This window comes from Protopterus annectens, chromosome 3.part1 (assembly GCF_019279795.1).
Source record: "Protopterus annectens isolate FY-2018-M chromosome 3.part1, PAN1.0, whole genome shotgun sequence".
Taxonomy (NCBI): domain Eukaryota; kingdom Metazoa; phylum Chordata; order Ceratodontiformes; family Protopteridae; genus Protopterus; species Protopterus annectens.
The window spans coordinates 1,008,097,755-1,008,114,270 of NC_056732.1; the positions used below are offsets into that span (position 1 = coordinate 1,008,097,755).

General features: G+C 39.0%; 1 protein-coding gene across 2 annotated transcripts in view; it reads left to right on the plus strand.

The window, feature by feature from the left end:
* The window catches only part of ARFGEF1 (ADP ribosylation factor guanine nucleotide exchange factor 1), a 4,299,619-nt gene that overhangs the window by 2,909,055 nt on the left and 1,374,048 nt on the right, over window positions 1–16,516 (plus strand). For both annotated transcript variants that reach the window (XM_044067163.1, XR_006364243.1), the window contains exon 25: window positions 6,787–6,956. In XM_044067163.1, the coding sequence (XP_043923098.1) occupies window positions 6,787–6,956 (170 nt within the window). The remainder of the gene's footprint in view (window positions 1–6,786; window positions 6,957–16,516) is intronic.

The following is a 16,516-nucleotide window of genomic DNA, read 5'->3' on the forward strand; positions in this document are numbered from 1 at the left end:
CTCAGTAAAGCTGTGATGGATGTCATTTTGGAAGGCAGAAGGCCTAGTACTAGAAAATCTTATGCTGGAAAATGGAAGAGATTCTGTGATTGGAACCAGGCACAAGGATCTGGTTCAGCTGTACCAAATACTCCACAAATTTTGCAATAACTAGCTGAGATGCTGAACAAAGGCCTATCTTTTTCATCAATTAAAATTCATGCCTCTGCCATTTCGGCTCATTACAATACAGAACCACCAATCTTTTCTCATCCTTTATTAAAACAGTACCTCAGAGGAGCCAACAATCTAAGGCCTCCAAGGAGATCACCAGTACCTGCATGGGACCTCAACTATGTCTTGGAGAAACTCACCCTGCCTCCTTTTAAGCCAGCTGCTACTGCTGATATAAAGTTTTTATTTTGGAAAACAGCTCTGCTCCTACCAATAACTTCTGCAAGACGAGTTTCAGTGCTACAGGCCCTCATGGCTGTGGAACCTTTCATCATTTTTTTATCCAGACAGGGTCTCTCTGAGGACAAACCCAACATTTATGCCTAAGGTGGTATCCAGTGTGGCTCTTAACCAAACAATTCATCTGCCAACTTTTTATCCAAATCCACAGAACAAGGGGGGAGAGAATTCTGCATTCTTTGGACGTACACAGACAGCTTAGATACTACTTGGACAGAACCAAAGTTTTCAGGAAGACAGAGCAATTACTAGTGGCATATGCTGCAGGATCACAAGGAAAGGCTATCTCAAAACAAACTATTTCAAAGTGGATAGGCCAATGCATTAATTTCTGCTATTCTCACCATGGCAAGCCAGTGCCTAAGGGCATTAGGCCACATTCTACCAGAGCAGCAGCCACTTTAACAGCCTTTCTCAGGGGAGTACCAACCAAAGACATTCTAGAGGCTGCTATTTGGAATTCAGTGCACACCTTTACAAAGCACTGTCATCTGCCACTCTACTCTAAATCCAGGGTAGGCTTTGCCACTGCAGTTCTGCAGGGCCTCATAACTGCTCCTAATACTGTTTAGCTCCAGCCTCCCAACCATAGCTTTGGGACTCTACCCAAATGTAATGACTGCAATAGTGAAACACAAAGAACATAGTACAGTTGTGTACACTTAACATAAATGTAGATGTTCGAGTGTATTCACTGTTGCAGTCCAGGTTACCCGCCCGCCATCCCCCTTTCTTCTGATGGAACTTATCTTTCCTTCTCTGATTTATACAACCTATGTGGTGTATTTGCTTGTAGATGAAGGTAAAGTTTATATTGGTGCATGTATTTTTATACATATAAATTTTGGCTACCCTTTTAGGGGGCACCTGACATCTGGGGCAAGAAAAACTAAAGAAAATGGCGTTGGATGCTTCTTTTATACCCGTGATGACATGACATCAGGGAAGGGGCGACAGCAGCCAACGCAGGACCCAAGACTTTGGAATTCAGGCCGACTGAGGGCAACCTGCCAGCAGGATTACCCAAATGTAATGACTGCAACAGTGAATACACTTGAACATCTACATTTATGGTAAGTGTACACAACTGTAGTATTCCACTGATTTAAAATTCTTCACCTGGAAGACTGCCCTTTTACTGCCTGTCACCTCAGCTAGAAGGGTCTCCGAGTTGCAAGCCCTCATGGCAGTGAAACCCTTTCTTGTATTCCACCCAGACAGAGTATCACTCAGAACTTACCCTTCCTTTATGCCCACGGTGGTCACAGACACTTCCTTGAACCAAGCCATATACATGCCTACTTTCTTCCTTAAACAACAGAACCAAGGGGAAAGAATCTTTCACTACTTGGATGTACACAGGCAACTTTGCTACTGCCTTGACACAACTAAAACTTTCAGAAAATCAGAACAACTGTTTGGTTTTCCTTCAGAGCCCAAGTCAATGGAAACAGTCTCCAAACAAACTAGCTCCAAGTGGATCTCCCACAGTATTCCCTTTTGTTATACCTACCACAGCAAAAAGCCTTCTGAATCTGTTAGGAACCGCTCAACTAGGGCCACTTCTACCTCCACTGCATTCCTGAGGAGAGTACCTGCCAAAGACATTTTGGAAGCAGCTACCTGGTCATTGGCGCATACCTTTACTAAATACTACCACCAGTCAGCCTTCTCCAAGTCCAGAGCAGGATTTGCCACTGCCATCATGTAGGGCATCCTCTATTCTCCTTAAGGCACCTACCACCCTCATCTCAGCTTTGGGGATCATCTCATAAGTCAGGACTGCAGCAGTGAATTACAAAAAACCCGTTCTCCTTACAGTAACATTTTATTTTTCTGTCCTTCTCTTCCAGAGGACCCTCTGCAGGGATGCTGTATGGGCCTCCTTTCCTCTTACCTTATCCCTTGCTTAAAGTTCATCTATGAGGCTCCTACCTTCTAGGGGCAAGGAAAAGCTGATGACATGGCATTGGCTGGCTCCCTTTATACTCAGCTGTACTGACATCAGGGTAGGGTGTCAACCAACCCAGGGAGGAAGGTTTTTATTTACTCTGGTAGTCGGGCCGACCAAGGGCTTCCGAAGCAGAAAATCTCATAAGTCAGGACTGAACAGTGAATACACTTCAACATCTACATTTATGGTGAGTGTACACATCTGTACTTTCATGAACATCCTCTATGATAGTCACAAGCTGTTAGGTCTCATGGTAAAAGCTAAGTGAGGAGGCCTAGACCTTCACAGCTGTAGGTTTGAAATTTTGTACTCTTTGTTGGACCTCCTCTAGGGTTCAGAAGAATGCTTGGAAATTATGATCTCAGCAGCTGTTCGCCTAAGGTATTAGGTCTAATGTTAATTGTAAAGAAAATGGAACACTGTCATGTGTGTTAACATGTCTGGCAGGAGATTTGTGTATATTCTCAGATTTACTTGTTTTGTATGCCAACATGTCTAATTGTGAAAATGTAAATAAGTTTTTAAAACATTGAGTATCTCCCTTCATATACAAAATGTTTAAAGAATCTGTCAGTGTTTTGATACATTTCGAATTGCACATGTTTGTGAGGGAAATTCTAAAATGTAAACTGTCTGTAGAGAATCAGCTGAACAGTAGGTGATGTTATTAGAATGTTCCTGGTTGCTAGGTGATTATTTGAACAGCTGATTGACAGGAAAAATAATTTTCTTAAACAGCTGACTGTTATTTTTAAAATAAGACAGTTGGGACTGTTAACCTGGAATATGTAAAAGAGACTGCTTAAGTCAGTGCTGGGCAGTTTGTGAAGAGCAACAGTTAATTGAGAGTTATAGTCAGTTACAGTGCTGTGCAGAAGATGCCCAGAAAAAGGGCTCACCAAAAAATGTAAGACTGCCTTTGCCTTGCTGTTATGTTTTAGATTAGATCAGGGACAGTGTTCTCTAGTTAGATTAGGAAAGCTTAGTTATTTAGCTAGAGTTTTTTTTAAATGATGGACTTCTATACTACAATTTAATTTTATATTTCTGGTGATTGAAATTTGGTGTTTATTGAAAGTTATTGATTTACATTATTGCAATCATTTTACTTATTATTATTTTTTTTTTCATTACTTTAAATAGTGGCTGGACAATCAGTGTGTTCTTTAGAGATTAGAGAGTGCATATACCTGTTTGATACTCCCCAGGTTACCTTGAATGCCTGGCTGCTTCTGGTTATAGTTATTTATTTTGATGTTTAATTTTTAATAATTGATCACCCTTATAGGACGTGTATATCTGTCTGACTCTGGTGGCAGCATTACCATTTTTATTGAGGAGGGGACACAGCTGGAAATCTTTGTCAGGCTTCCCGTAAGTGTTTGTGTGTGAGTGAGTCAGAGATCTTAAACTGGAACACATTGCTCTGAAATGTATGATAAGGGATTACATTTTGGGTAGACAGAGGTATATAGTCCAGTCCTAGGAAAGTAGAACGTGTTCCTGTTGTGCTCTTAAGGGAAATTGTGGAATTTTACTCTTGCGTGTTCTGTGCTCTGCTGTTTTCCATGATGCTCCCACACTGGAGTCAGTGGTGAGGATTCAGGCTGCTTAATTACTGACCCGGGTTTTAAGTGGGGGACGTCGCATTATTGTTGGCAGTCTGATGGGGTATTGATTGGACGTCACAGTCATGACCATTTTTGTAGTGCCATTTGACAAGCTTCATATGAGGTTCCTGCAGTGGATCCTCAACAGCCAGTGGTACATTGCAGGGATCCTATAACAGTCCAAATAAAGCTGTCCCATGTTTGCAAATGTCAGCTACCTTGGTGGCTTCACTCTCCTTGTTTGGAACTGGGCAGTCAGTTTTCCTACCTGTGCACGAGTTATTATCATTACAGCAGCTTCTTCCATGGTGTGGGGACTATTACTGGAACAAACAGTCCTAGGAACATGGTAACAGGTGGATGCCCATCTGTACATATCCCTGGAGATGAAGATGGTCCTTCTTACACTACAAGTTTTACACAGCTGACTTTCTTGAGGTGTAGTAGACATTCACTTGGCAACGTCCCAGTAATATGGCATATCAACATGGAACAAAACATTCCTATCCCTCTGTCAGTAAGTCACAAGATTTTGGGACTGGGGCATATTGTCTCAGCACTGTCTCTTTGCAGCACATTTTCTTGGACAAGCCAATTTGCAAGTGGACAGCCTCAGCTGTTGGCTGTTAATGTCATGCGAGTGATCAGTATGCTGTTTTTCTGTTAAGGTTAGCCTTGCTATGCCCAGGCTTCCCTGACCATTACCAGTTGCAACAGCTTTTTATGTCTAATTACAAAACAAGGGCAGGTATCCAGTGGTCTAGTTTAGAAAAGCTCTCCAGGTCTCCTTTTCACTTTTCTCCCATTTTCTATTGTTCAGAAATTTCAAATGTAAAGCTGAGTAGTATAAAGCCAAGATCATAGTCATAGCCCCGTTTTGGTCATTACAGGTTTGGTTCCCTTTACTATGTCCTCAGTTTCTGAAAACCCCTCTCTGCCTGAAACCAATCAGAAACCACTTCATCTATCCATCCATCCATCCACCAATTCAGCAAGCCTTACCTGGATCATCTGTCTGACTAACTGCATGATTACTGCACTTCTAATAATGACCAGGGATCCGGCATACTCAGAAAAGATGATCCAGATCTTCACTTCTGCCCAGAAGCCTAATACCAGATGAACTGTAAGAGGTTATGGACTAAATTTGATATATGCACCACTTCTCATGGAATCTATGCTTTCACAGCTTCATTTCCAGCTGCTGTTCTTTGATAGTTCACTTGCTGGCTCTCTCTTACTTTTAAGAAGGTCTAAACTGTTATTCATTGACATCCATTAAGATATGCAAATCCTTTCTTAAGGGCTGCATTTTACTTTGACTCCCAGTTAAAGAGTCTGTATTCTGTTGGAGTCTCAACTTCAAGCTTGAATAGCTAACCTTTCCTCCCCTTGGTCTAATTTCTTGGACAAACCTTAAGTTCATAATTTGGAAAACATTCTTGTTATGTGTCACTCTCAGCAGAGAAGTTGCGTCAAACCTTCATGTCTGTCTGATTTTTTTTTTAATAAAAGCAGAGTGTCCTTACAGACTAAACTATATTTCTTAATGAAAGTGTCCATGGAAATTGATTTAAGTAAAGCAGTTAATTTGCATCTGTTCTGTTCACAGTACTACAATAAAAGGGATTATTTATTACATTGGATGTGTATGTGCAGTTGTACTTCTAGATGAACAAGGCAGAAACTGTCAGAATGATAATCAACTGTATCCTGTGCAGTTAATAAATTGGGTCAAAATTGTTTATAGTCAGATTGTCCAGGTGGCTTTACTGTATTAAATATTGCTGTCACAAGTATAATACAGTTCCTTCCAAACCTAAGGTGCATTGTACAAGAACAATGAATGTTTCTCCAGCTTTCTCTAGAAATGCTTCTGTGGATATTTGTGTAGGTATGGCTTGGACTTCTCTGCATAATTTTTCAATACATTACAGGCTCGATGCAGTCTCTAGGCTCATATATACCTTTAGGTCCAAAATAGTCAGAGATACTCTTTCATAATACCACCCAAGAAGAACTGGGGATTCTGTCCTACAAGTTAAAGTGAGTGTAGTGGATCATGCAAAATACAACAGCTATACCTACCATAATGATACTACTCTATGATCCATGTCTGTCCACTTCAGCATCCTCTCCCACTTTCCTCATCCTAGGAAAATAGGGTCCTGGATGGATGTTAGTGAGTTATTTGTGTTGTATCTGTTCTCACTGTTCAAGTTCACACTGAGCTCAAGAGAAAGGGAGGAGTCATAGAGCACTGCGAAAGAGAGGGTTAAAGCCTGGAATGTTTTAGCTGACAAGGTGACATTTTCTGCAAGAGTTACTGCTACTGGTTGAAGAGGATAAACATTGATCTTGAGTAGTTGTTGTTATGGTAAAAACATAACTCGTTACTTAATGGCTGGCTGCAGCATAGCCTGCCTTTGAGCATAGGTGCTTACAAGAAAAAAAAGCCAAACTGAAACAGTAGAGCAGGTGCCTCTGATCATATCCCTGACAAGGATGGTCCCTTTGGAGACCATTTTAGCAGGTAAAAATGTATCTGTTTTGTTTCCATGTATCTCAGCATAGAAAGACTCTGGCACGTGCTTCAGCCTGCTTTGGTGTAGTTATTTAATATTTTTTGTTTTAATTTTCTTTAAACAACTTTGTCAGTCACATTACTGATTTGCAATAACTTCACATATATTAATAACAAAAAAGCAGTATCACTGTAATTGTTTTAATTTGTTCAGACTTTAATCTTCCCTTTATTGTATTTTGCAGTGGATTTTGTACGTTGGCTTTGTGCTGTATCTATGGATGAACTTGGCTCTGCTACACATCCCCGAATGTTCAGCTTACAGAAGATAGTAGAGATCTCATATTACAACATGGGTCGTATCAGACTACAGTGGTCTAGAATATGGGAAGTAATTGGTGATCATTTTAACAAGGTACTATTGTCTGCTTGATTTCCTTAAAACTTCTGTTTTGTTTGATGGTTCATAGGTAGATATTAGGCAAGCAGTCCAGGAGACCATTAAGCAACTTAGGCCAAACTTCCAGTTCCTCTGAAACACTGTGTGGTTAAGTGACTTGCTAGAGATCACATATTAGGAAAATGAAAGTAGAAAGATTTGAATTCTGTACACTTGACACAGGAAGCACATCATTAATTGCACTAACTGCTGGATAAACTTTCTACCTTGATTTTGAACAACTATGGTAGGACTCAAACCTACAGTCTTGTGATCCGAATTCAGACACCTTATACATTTGACCACATGAACCAGTTTTTGCTTGTAGGGTGACTTTTAGGCTGGGTGACGTGATTTGAAGTAGTTCTTTTTTTATAACTGAAAATGTTTTAGTTTTTGGCAGATTAACAGTGCAGTAGTGTGCCTACAAGCAGCATGTAACAGTTCATTTTCTGAAATGAAAAGTATTATTTATGTCTTTAAATCCCCCAGCAGACTTGCAGAATATTTAAAATCAGATTGTAAGATCATATCAGATACACAAAAAAAATAGAAAGTTCTGTGATACTTCAGTGAATAGCATGAATATAATGAACACTTGCTCAAAAGTACTGTTCTTCAGTGCATTTGTTTAACTGAAAGAAGCAGTTTTAATGTTACAGATCAGGTTTCATATAAAGAATTCTTACCTCTTTTGAAATTTAACACCCTCAATCATTTTGGTTTAAATTAGGGGCATTGTTGAAGAAGCTTTGTTTGATAATTGTTTTACATATTGTTGGTTTATTATTGGTTCTTTCTTAACTGTGTTTTACTTTTTTTAATTTATTCTGTTCTGCTTCCCCTCTCTTCTGTCCCTTCATTCCTATGAAGGCGTTAGCTGAGTTGTCAGAGTTTTTATGTTTTTATCATGCTTTGTAACTAGCTTTTGGTTGTTTTAATCTTCTGAAATGAGCCTGATGGTTCTGAGACATATATAAATCAAGCTCTGACTGAGACCCAGCTGGTTTAAATTTGAGTAGTAGCATGGGTGCTGGAGGAGTCCATGGGGTGGGAGAGACGCTGCTTGACCTACAATGTAGGTGCCACTTGGTGAAGATTAGGAAGCACAGCAAGCAGTTAAAGAGGAAAAAAGTAGGAGTGCTTCTGACTGCCAAGCAGTATGTAGCACTGTAAGTGGGCAGTGTGTGAGTATGTACTTCATATACATACCAAGGGGCCAAAATTACAGGGTCTGTTATGGTAATGCATCCACAAACTGCAGTTACAGAAGAATTGACTTAAGAACATGAAAAAATTCTTAACTTCAGCAGGTTGACAGCAACAGTTACCACATCACTTCCTCTTCCAGTGCATTCAGATGTTCTGATGGAGGAAGTGGATACTAATATGTTGTCAGGTAGTAGCAGCTTTATGGTAATAGGGCCAGGAGAAGAAACATACCTACAGGGAAAAAAGTTAAAAAAGTAGGTTGTAGCAGTGGATATTGAGCATAGATTAATCACAGAAAGAAATTAAAAAGGGGTGCTATTTTTATTTGAAGATGCTTGCCAAATCAGCAACCACTGGTGATTACAATGTTCTTACTAGGGTAAGGTAGGGACAGATCCAGCACTAGATGATCTAGGCAGCTGCCTAGGACTCACTGCTGGGTGGGGGCCCAGACATAAGAATAATTAAAAAAATAACACATTTTCCTGCTTCAGCATTTAAAAAAAAGTTTGTTTTGCTAATGTTTTTTCTCTCCTGAACACTGCAGACTCATCAACAGCTTAATTTCAGTTCTCCCAGTGTGAAAAAGAAACTGAGAAATAAAAGCCAGTGATATTGTCAGCTTGAGTAAAATTCATTTACTGGCTAGTAAGTACACTGCCTGAATGCAGTCAAAGAAGAAAAAGAAGAAATTGAGATATCCTGAAAGAAAATGAAATAGAAAAGGTGAAGAGAAAACACTAACTGGGAAGAATCATGCAGCAGTTCAGCAGAAATTAGTTCATGTTTCAGCTTTGGTCCAAGAGATGGTTTCCATTAAGCTAGAGATAAAAATAAATCAAATGTACTAAGAGGTCATTAAAATAAATGAAATATTGAATGAGTATATAAGCTCAAATAACAAAAGGCTGAAAAAAATAAAAGAAGTTTTAACTAGCTATTCAGGTGAACTGATAAAACTGCAAAAATCAGAGGATGAAATGAAGAAAAAAACTGGCTAAGCATGAGACTTCTCAAGAAGAGCTGGTTCAAAAATGGTAGGCTTAGAAGACAGAGGATGCAAGGAAAACCTGACATTTTCTTCTGTACCAGAGAAAGTAGAAGTAGACTGTATTAATTTTATGAAAGCATAAATAAGCAACTGGACTAGTATTCCACAGCATAATTTGTTAATTGGAAGGGCCTGTCAATTGTATGCACCAAACCTGACCATGGGAAGGCAGCCAAGACCTGTATTAGTAAAGATGTAGTCATATCAGCATGAAGAGTTGATCCTGATAAAACTGTGGAAGAAGGGAGGATTTATGAAAAATGATTATTCAATGTACACTAGTTAGAAAAAAACAAGTTTATCCCAGCAATCAGGGAATATTGAGAGACAAGTATGGGATTCAAGATGCTGTATCCAGCTGCCTTCAGAGTACTTATTCCTGGAGGATCAAAGGCATTTTTGTGTGCAGAACAGGCTGAGGAAAAAATATAGTTTATCTCACAAAAAGTGAGTCAGCAAACGGGACTCTTGCTTGTCATTCTTCTGACAGTAGAGCTCATAGAGACTTTGCCAGTGTAACATTTTCCACTGTTCCATAGGAAAATACTTGAGACAGAAAAAGTGCAATAGTTCACTAAAAGAATCAGGAGCAACTTGGACTTGAACCAGAGTTTGGTGTTGGGAAATAGAGATGATGTGAAGGAAGACCTGCAACACTGAAATTAGTGATAAATAGAACCCTATAATGGATCAATCACATTTGTGAAACTGGCTTTGCAAAAAGAAATGGTTGAGAAAGATTGGGCTATTGTGGCTTTGTTAAACTTGTGGGTGGACTCTGAAACATATACCCTACTTTGTCATTAATGTTGAGAATCACACTGAAGGGGGGGTTAATGTAAGTAAAACAGTTTTAGTTCTTATTAGTATTTGTATAAAAATGTTATGACTTAAACTGCAATTATATATAATAAAGCACTTTTGTGTAGTAAATAGTTGGGGGCATTTTCAATGTGGGGGAGTCTTTTCTAGTGACTGCTGTATGTGTTAAAGTTACTAAAGGAAAGTACTTTTTAATTGCAAGAAATGTAGGCTTTACAATATTAATGAGAAGAAAGGTTGTAAAAAAAGCAAGTTTAATGTTGATATACTCAAATCTTGGGCTGCAGGGGAGGGGTGGGGTGAAAAGTGCATTGATTATGTTATAATTATATCATATTATATTATATTATATTATATCATATTATATGTAGAATTAAGATATTTTTCTCTTATTCTTACAAGGGTGAATGCATACATTAATGCCATTGGCTTAAGTTGTAAGTACTTGTAGTCTCTTACATAATCAAATATGTTAGCTTGTTCTTTTTCATTAGCAAATGTTCAGTGGTAGTCAAGAAGTCTGCAGCTGATGGTAAATGTGAATTCTGTTTTGAGGGAAATTTACTAAGATCCATTGCTGAGTAGTTTTACATGGAGATGAACTGTCTGCAGGGAAGACCAATTAATCCTGAGAGTTCTAAGCTTTCTTTGCTGAGAAAAATGCAGAATGTAAGTGTACAATGTCAAACTGTTCAGTAAAAAGTTTGAAATTATAGGAAGTGAGTAAGATATAGTGATCTCCCTAGCAACCTTAAAACTTTAATTATACAGCTCAACCTCTTACTACAAGGAATCTGGACAAAGCCTGACAAAATGGGGGGGGGTGCAAAGGCCCAAAAATAAGGATAGATTTTAAATATTGCTCTTATAAACTTAGAGAGTTATTAGAGTAACAGGGTTACATACATTTTCTGAAGGATTTGAAGTCTGAAACTCAAATATCATTACTTGGTAACTTCAGTCCTGAGATCACCCCAATGATTAGCCAGAAAACCACAAATTTTATGAGGAGCACAGCAAAATTATGAGCTGAAAATGTGGATAGTTGAGAGGTGTGACTTTAGTGCATGTAATAGAATACTGTAGAATTTAGTTTTATTTTAAAGACAGTCGGTTCACTTTTTCTTAGAGCTAAAATTTAATGTTTTCTGAAAGCATATCAGATGTTTTTCATATGTGGGAGAGGGTAATAGACATAGGAAAAGAACAGAAAACAATCAGTGCAAGTGGGAACATAGGCTTAACTTACACTTTAGCATGGGTAACCTTACTTTTTGGTTTGGTAATGCCTCTGGGTGCAGCTGTTAATTTGGGGTAGTTGTTCCTGTCTGGAGGGTTAAACTTTATTTTTGAAGATGTACATAGTTTTCTGTGTTTGTTCTAAGTTAAAAGGGGATGACAGTGTTCTGGAAATGTTTCTATTTTTTTTTCTTTTTGAGGGTTACAAAGTATTGAAAAGTGTGACATAGGTTAAAATGGAGATGGGAAGAAACAACTGTAAAAAAGATCAGTCTGCCAGATATTAATGTATGCATGTAACAGAAAATTTGGAAACATACATTCAAAAAATAGATATTAGTGAGTGCATATAACACAAAAGTTGAAAATATACATTCAAACACTGTCATGTGTAGTAAGTGGAAACAGCAGCCTTTTATCATAATGGCTACACTGTCCATATTATCTTGGAACGTAAATAGCCGTACAGGTATAGACAAAAAGGAAGGAATATTGAAGTATGCTAAGAAATGCAGAGTGCAAATACAAATGATGAGGGAGACGTCTGAATTTGACAGAAAAAATATTTCAGGGGGGATATTCAGCAGAATATCGGAGACAAGGGAAATGGGGTGTAATTGTATTAATTGATAGAGGGGCCCCAATAGTCCTAGAATATGAAAAAGAAACAATAATGGTAGATTTGTGGTAGTAAGGGGCTATTGGCAAGGGAGGAGGATTATACTGGCATGTATTTATATTCACCGAAACTGCTATTATAGCTTAAATGTAAGAAAATTTTGGGAGACATAAACTTTCAGCAGGTAATATTATTTATAAGTGGGAACTGGAACTTGATTTGCAATAGTGAGGCTTTATCATGGGTCCTAGAAGGGGAACTATAAGAAAAGAGGGTAGATTTCTGAAGTAATTTACATAGACAGAATCCACATATTATTCCCCAAGGTGCAATAACTTGGCTAGACTAGATAGAAATTATATTTACCTGAAACATGTACATTTAATTAAAAGCTTCAACACATCGAATAACTGTTTCAAATCATGCATTTGTAAAAACAAAGTTCAAAATGCAAGGCAGTGAAATAAAATTAAGACACAAGTGGTTTTCCAGCTACCTGTTAAAAGGAAAGGAATTTAAGGAATGGGTAGTGGAAATTATTTGATAGTTATTAGGAAAGGTAACAGTGTCTTTTCTCATAAGTGAGCTAGGAAGTGGATAAAATAAAAATGGGGTTTAAATATAGGGTAGAAATAAAAGAGAAAGGGGTATGGTTAAGAAGTAATAGGAATTACTTAGAGGAGCTGACATAGTTTAAAGTATTGCAGAATAACAGGAATCTCCCAGAACAAGAAGAGGCGCAGATGGAGAGTGCTAAAGAGAAAATGGAGTATCTAGATAATATGCATGAGTTTAGAAAGATTGCTATTAAGCAATGTTAAGCAACTATTTTTTGATAATAACTGTAGGGCATGAAAACTTTTAGCACATTGACTTAGGCAACAGAAAGTAGTAAGGGTTGTTGCCAAACTTTGGGAGCCTATAACAAAAAACATAACCAGAGATCCTGTAGAGGTGTTAGAAATTTAAAAAAAATTGTATAAAGCAGAGAAATGTGGAAATCAAGAAAGAGGCACAAATAGAAATGTTATAGAAGACTTAATTATGCCAAGGTTAGAGGTAAAGGAGGCTCAACAATTAACAATTCAGACAGAAAGTGATGAGATAAAATTGATGATGTGTAATCAGTCTTCAGGAAAGTCTCCAGGAACAGATGATATTCCTGTGGAAGTTTGAAGGGAAGAAAGTGATAACGATCTGAAAGATTTTGTTTAACAGTATTTTAAAAGAGGGGAAAGTACCATCACCTTGGAAGAAAGCTGTGATGGCTGTATTACCTAAAGATGGTAAAGACCCATCAGACACATCTTCATATAGAACCATTCCAATTTTAAACCGTGATTATAAAGTGTTTACATCTATACTAACTAAAAGAATGGCAAAGGTTTTGCCAAAATTGAATAGATTTGGATCAATATAGTTTTGTGGAGGGGAGGCTTAAATGTATCAACATTAATAGAACAATGTTGATCCTAAGGGAAGCAAAAAATGTAAAGAAAAATATCACTGTTTTTGCTGGGTCGATGCAGAGAAAGCATTGCATTTGACTGAGTAATCTGGGATTTTATGAATAGGGCATTGGAAGCATTTGCATTCCCTGATGCGATAATAAGGTTAATTAGGAGGATATATAAAGGATCAGAAGCGAGAACTGAAGTAGGAGGGTTTTTCCCTAAGTTGTGTTTGAACAGAGGGACTATGCTGGGATATCCTCTTTCCCCTTTGTTATTTGCTTTATGTTTAGAGCCATTGGGAAAGAAAATAAGGGGCTCAGAAATGCAAGGATATGATTAGTATGGTAGTGAAGAAAAGTTATATTTATTTGCAGTTGATATTATTTTTTACCTGATAAGTCCAGAAAATACATCTCAGTGTTGTGGGACATTTTGAGACAATTATGTGTCTGTTTGGGATATAAAATTAGTGAAGATAAAATAAAGGCTATAGCCGTAAATTATTTGCCCACATACAAATTGGTTCAGTAATACCCATATTTATGGGGATATGATGAGAGGTAGTATTTAGGAGTATCACAGTTAAGGATATGTGGGAAGAAACTAAACAACATAATACAAAATCTGAGAAAACAGAAGCTCTTTTTTATGGATTTGGATACTAAGATACAGGCATTAAAAATGTTTTCAGTCACATTAGTTTTATATATATGTTAGGCATATTTTTATCAGCCATAGGAAAAGTTGTGGAAAATAATTAATAGAGAGGAGAAAACATACTAGATCTCATCATCACGAACATGGGGACACAATGTTCAGCACCAGAGGTGTACCCCTCATTGGTGAGATCAGATCATAAACTAATCTCAATGGAAGTCCACATCCCACCCCCACCCCAGATAAAAAAGACCACAGTGAAAAACTTCTCAAAAGCCAACTTCACACTTCTTAAGACTGGTGTGGTTTCCTTCAAGGCCCCCGAGCCAGCGGAAACCATTACCCAAACAGCTGAATCACTTACAAATGCCTTCTATCAGCACCTCCAGGACTGCATGGATCAGGCAATCCCAAACAAAACAAAGACTCTTTGCACCAAAGGCAAGCGCCCAGTCTGGTGGACCCCAGCCATTAACAAGCTCTACAATAAAAGGAGAAAGCTACTACAAGATAGAGCAAAATCCTTAAAAGGGAAGACACCCTTGATCACTATAAGTAAAAAACTACGATCGCTCATAAAATCATCCAAGGCAAATTTTGAAAGAAAAGTCACTAAGGACTCAAAAGACAATCATAAGGCCTTTTTTAGCTATGTTAGAAACCAGGGAGGAAACTCCCAGATATGCTCAGAATTAGTTCAAAATGATGTAAAAATCACTGAACCAATAGACATTGCCAACATACTGGCTGACAGGTTCAGTGCTAATTTATCTCCCCCCTCCCTCCCCCCCAAAAGGAGAGATATCTATCCCAGCAGATTGTAGCCTCCCACACATCTCAAATGCTCAGGTGAAAACTGCTCTCTCCAAGGCAAAAAACAGAGCATCTATGGGACCAGATGGTGTCCCCGGTTGTGTACTCCACGAACTCAATGAGGAACTAAACCCGCTGTTAGAGCAGCTGTTTAATCTTAGCCTCACCTCAGGATACGTACCCAAGGAGTGGCGTATGGCAACTGTGGTCCCGCTTCACAAAGGCGGTGCCTCCACTGACCCTGGAAATTACCGCCCCATCAGCTTAACAAGCCTAGTCTGCAAAGCTATGGAGAGGATCATAATGGAACTCATAAATAAAGACATAGGGGACTTACAGACATTGGATCCAACCCAGTTTGGCTTTGTCAAGGGTAGATCATGCCTTTTAAACTTGGTTGATTTTTTTGAAACAGTCACCAAGGCCATTGATGAGGGCAAGGCAGTCCACACAGCTTAACTTGACCTTGCAAAAGCTTTCGACACAATACCCCACTCGGGTATCATAGAAAAACTCACCAACTTAAATGTAAACCCATACGTCACAAGATTGGTTGCAAACTGGCTAAGTGACAGAACCCACAGGGTCAGAGTGGCTGGCGCCATGTCAGACTCCAAGCCGGTCACAAGTGGTGTCCCACAAGGCTCAGTCCTGGGCCCCCTCATGTTCAGCATCTACTTTTCAGAAGTACAGGCAAACACAGGAGGATTATGGCTGACAAAGTTTGCAGATGACTGCAAATTGGGCCATAGTTGAAAACACATCAGACACAGATATCCTCCAGAAGGGTCTCATAGAAACAGATAACTGGTGCCAAAGCCATGGCCTAAAGTTAAACGCCAAAAATGCATAGTCATACCCTTCGAAAAACAAGGTTACCCCTAGCTACCATATAGGTGGCAATCCACTAAGCACAGAAGAGGTTATCAGGGATCTGGGGACCCAGGTTGACAGTAACCTTTCATTTGACACCCACGTTGCCAAGGTAGTTAGGAAAACCTTCTACATTGCCCACCTGATCATGAAGGGATTCACATCTAGATCAAGGGAGGTCATTGTTCCCCTGTACTCATCACTCATCAGACCAATGATTGAGTACAGTGCCCCATTCGGAATGTATCTTACCCGACACCTGCAGCAATTGGAAAGGCCCCAAAAGTTCCTCACCAAAAGGATAAAGGGTCTCAAAAATATGTCTTATGCTGCCCGACTGAAGGCACTCCAGCTCTATTCAGTCGCATACCGTCTGCTCAGAGGTGACCTGTGCCTAACGTGCAAGGCCATGTCTAACCCGGAATTGATGGACATGCTCCACCTCAAAAATCTAAATCCATAAGAAATACAAGAGGAAGAGACTTAAACCTTAACACAGTTATAAATAGGACATGCTGGAGGGACAGATTCATCACCCAGAGACTCCCTATGCTGTGGAACAAAATCCCAGTACATGTGAGGCAGAGCACCTCGCTGGCCCTGTTCAAGAGAAATCTTGATCAATGGATGGGAGATCGCAGGTTTACCCCGGGGATCACCTCAGTGTCACTGCTAGACAGAGGCATGGTAAACTAATGGGCATAGTACCTTTCAAACTTAAGGGGTGGTGAAAGCCACATAACTTTGGGCTAGGCTTATAAATGCCCTAGGGCAACTAGCCTAGTATAAACCTATG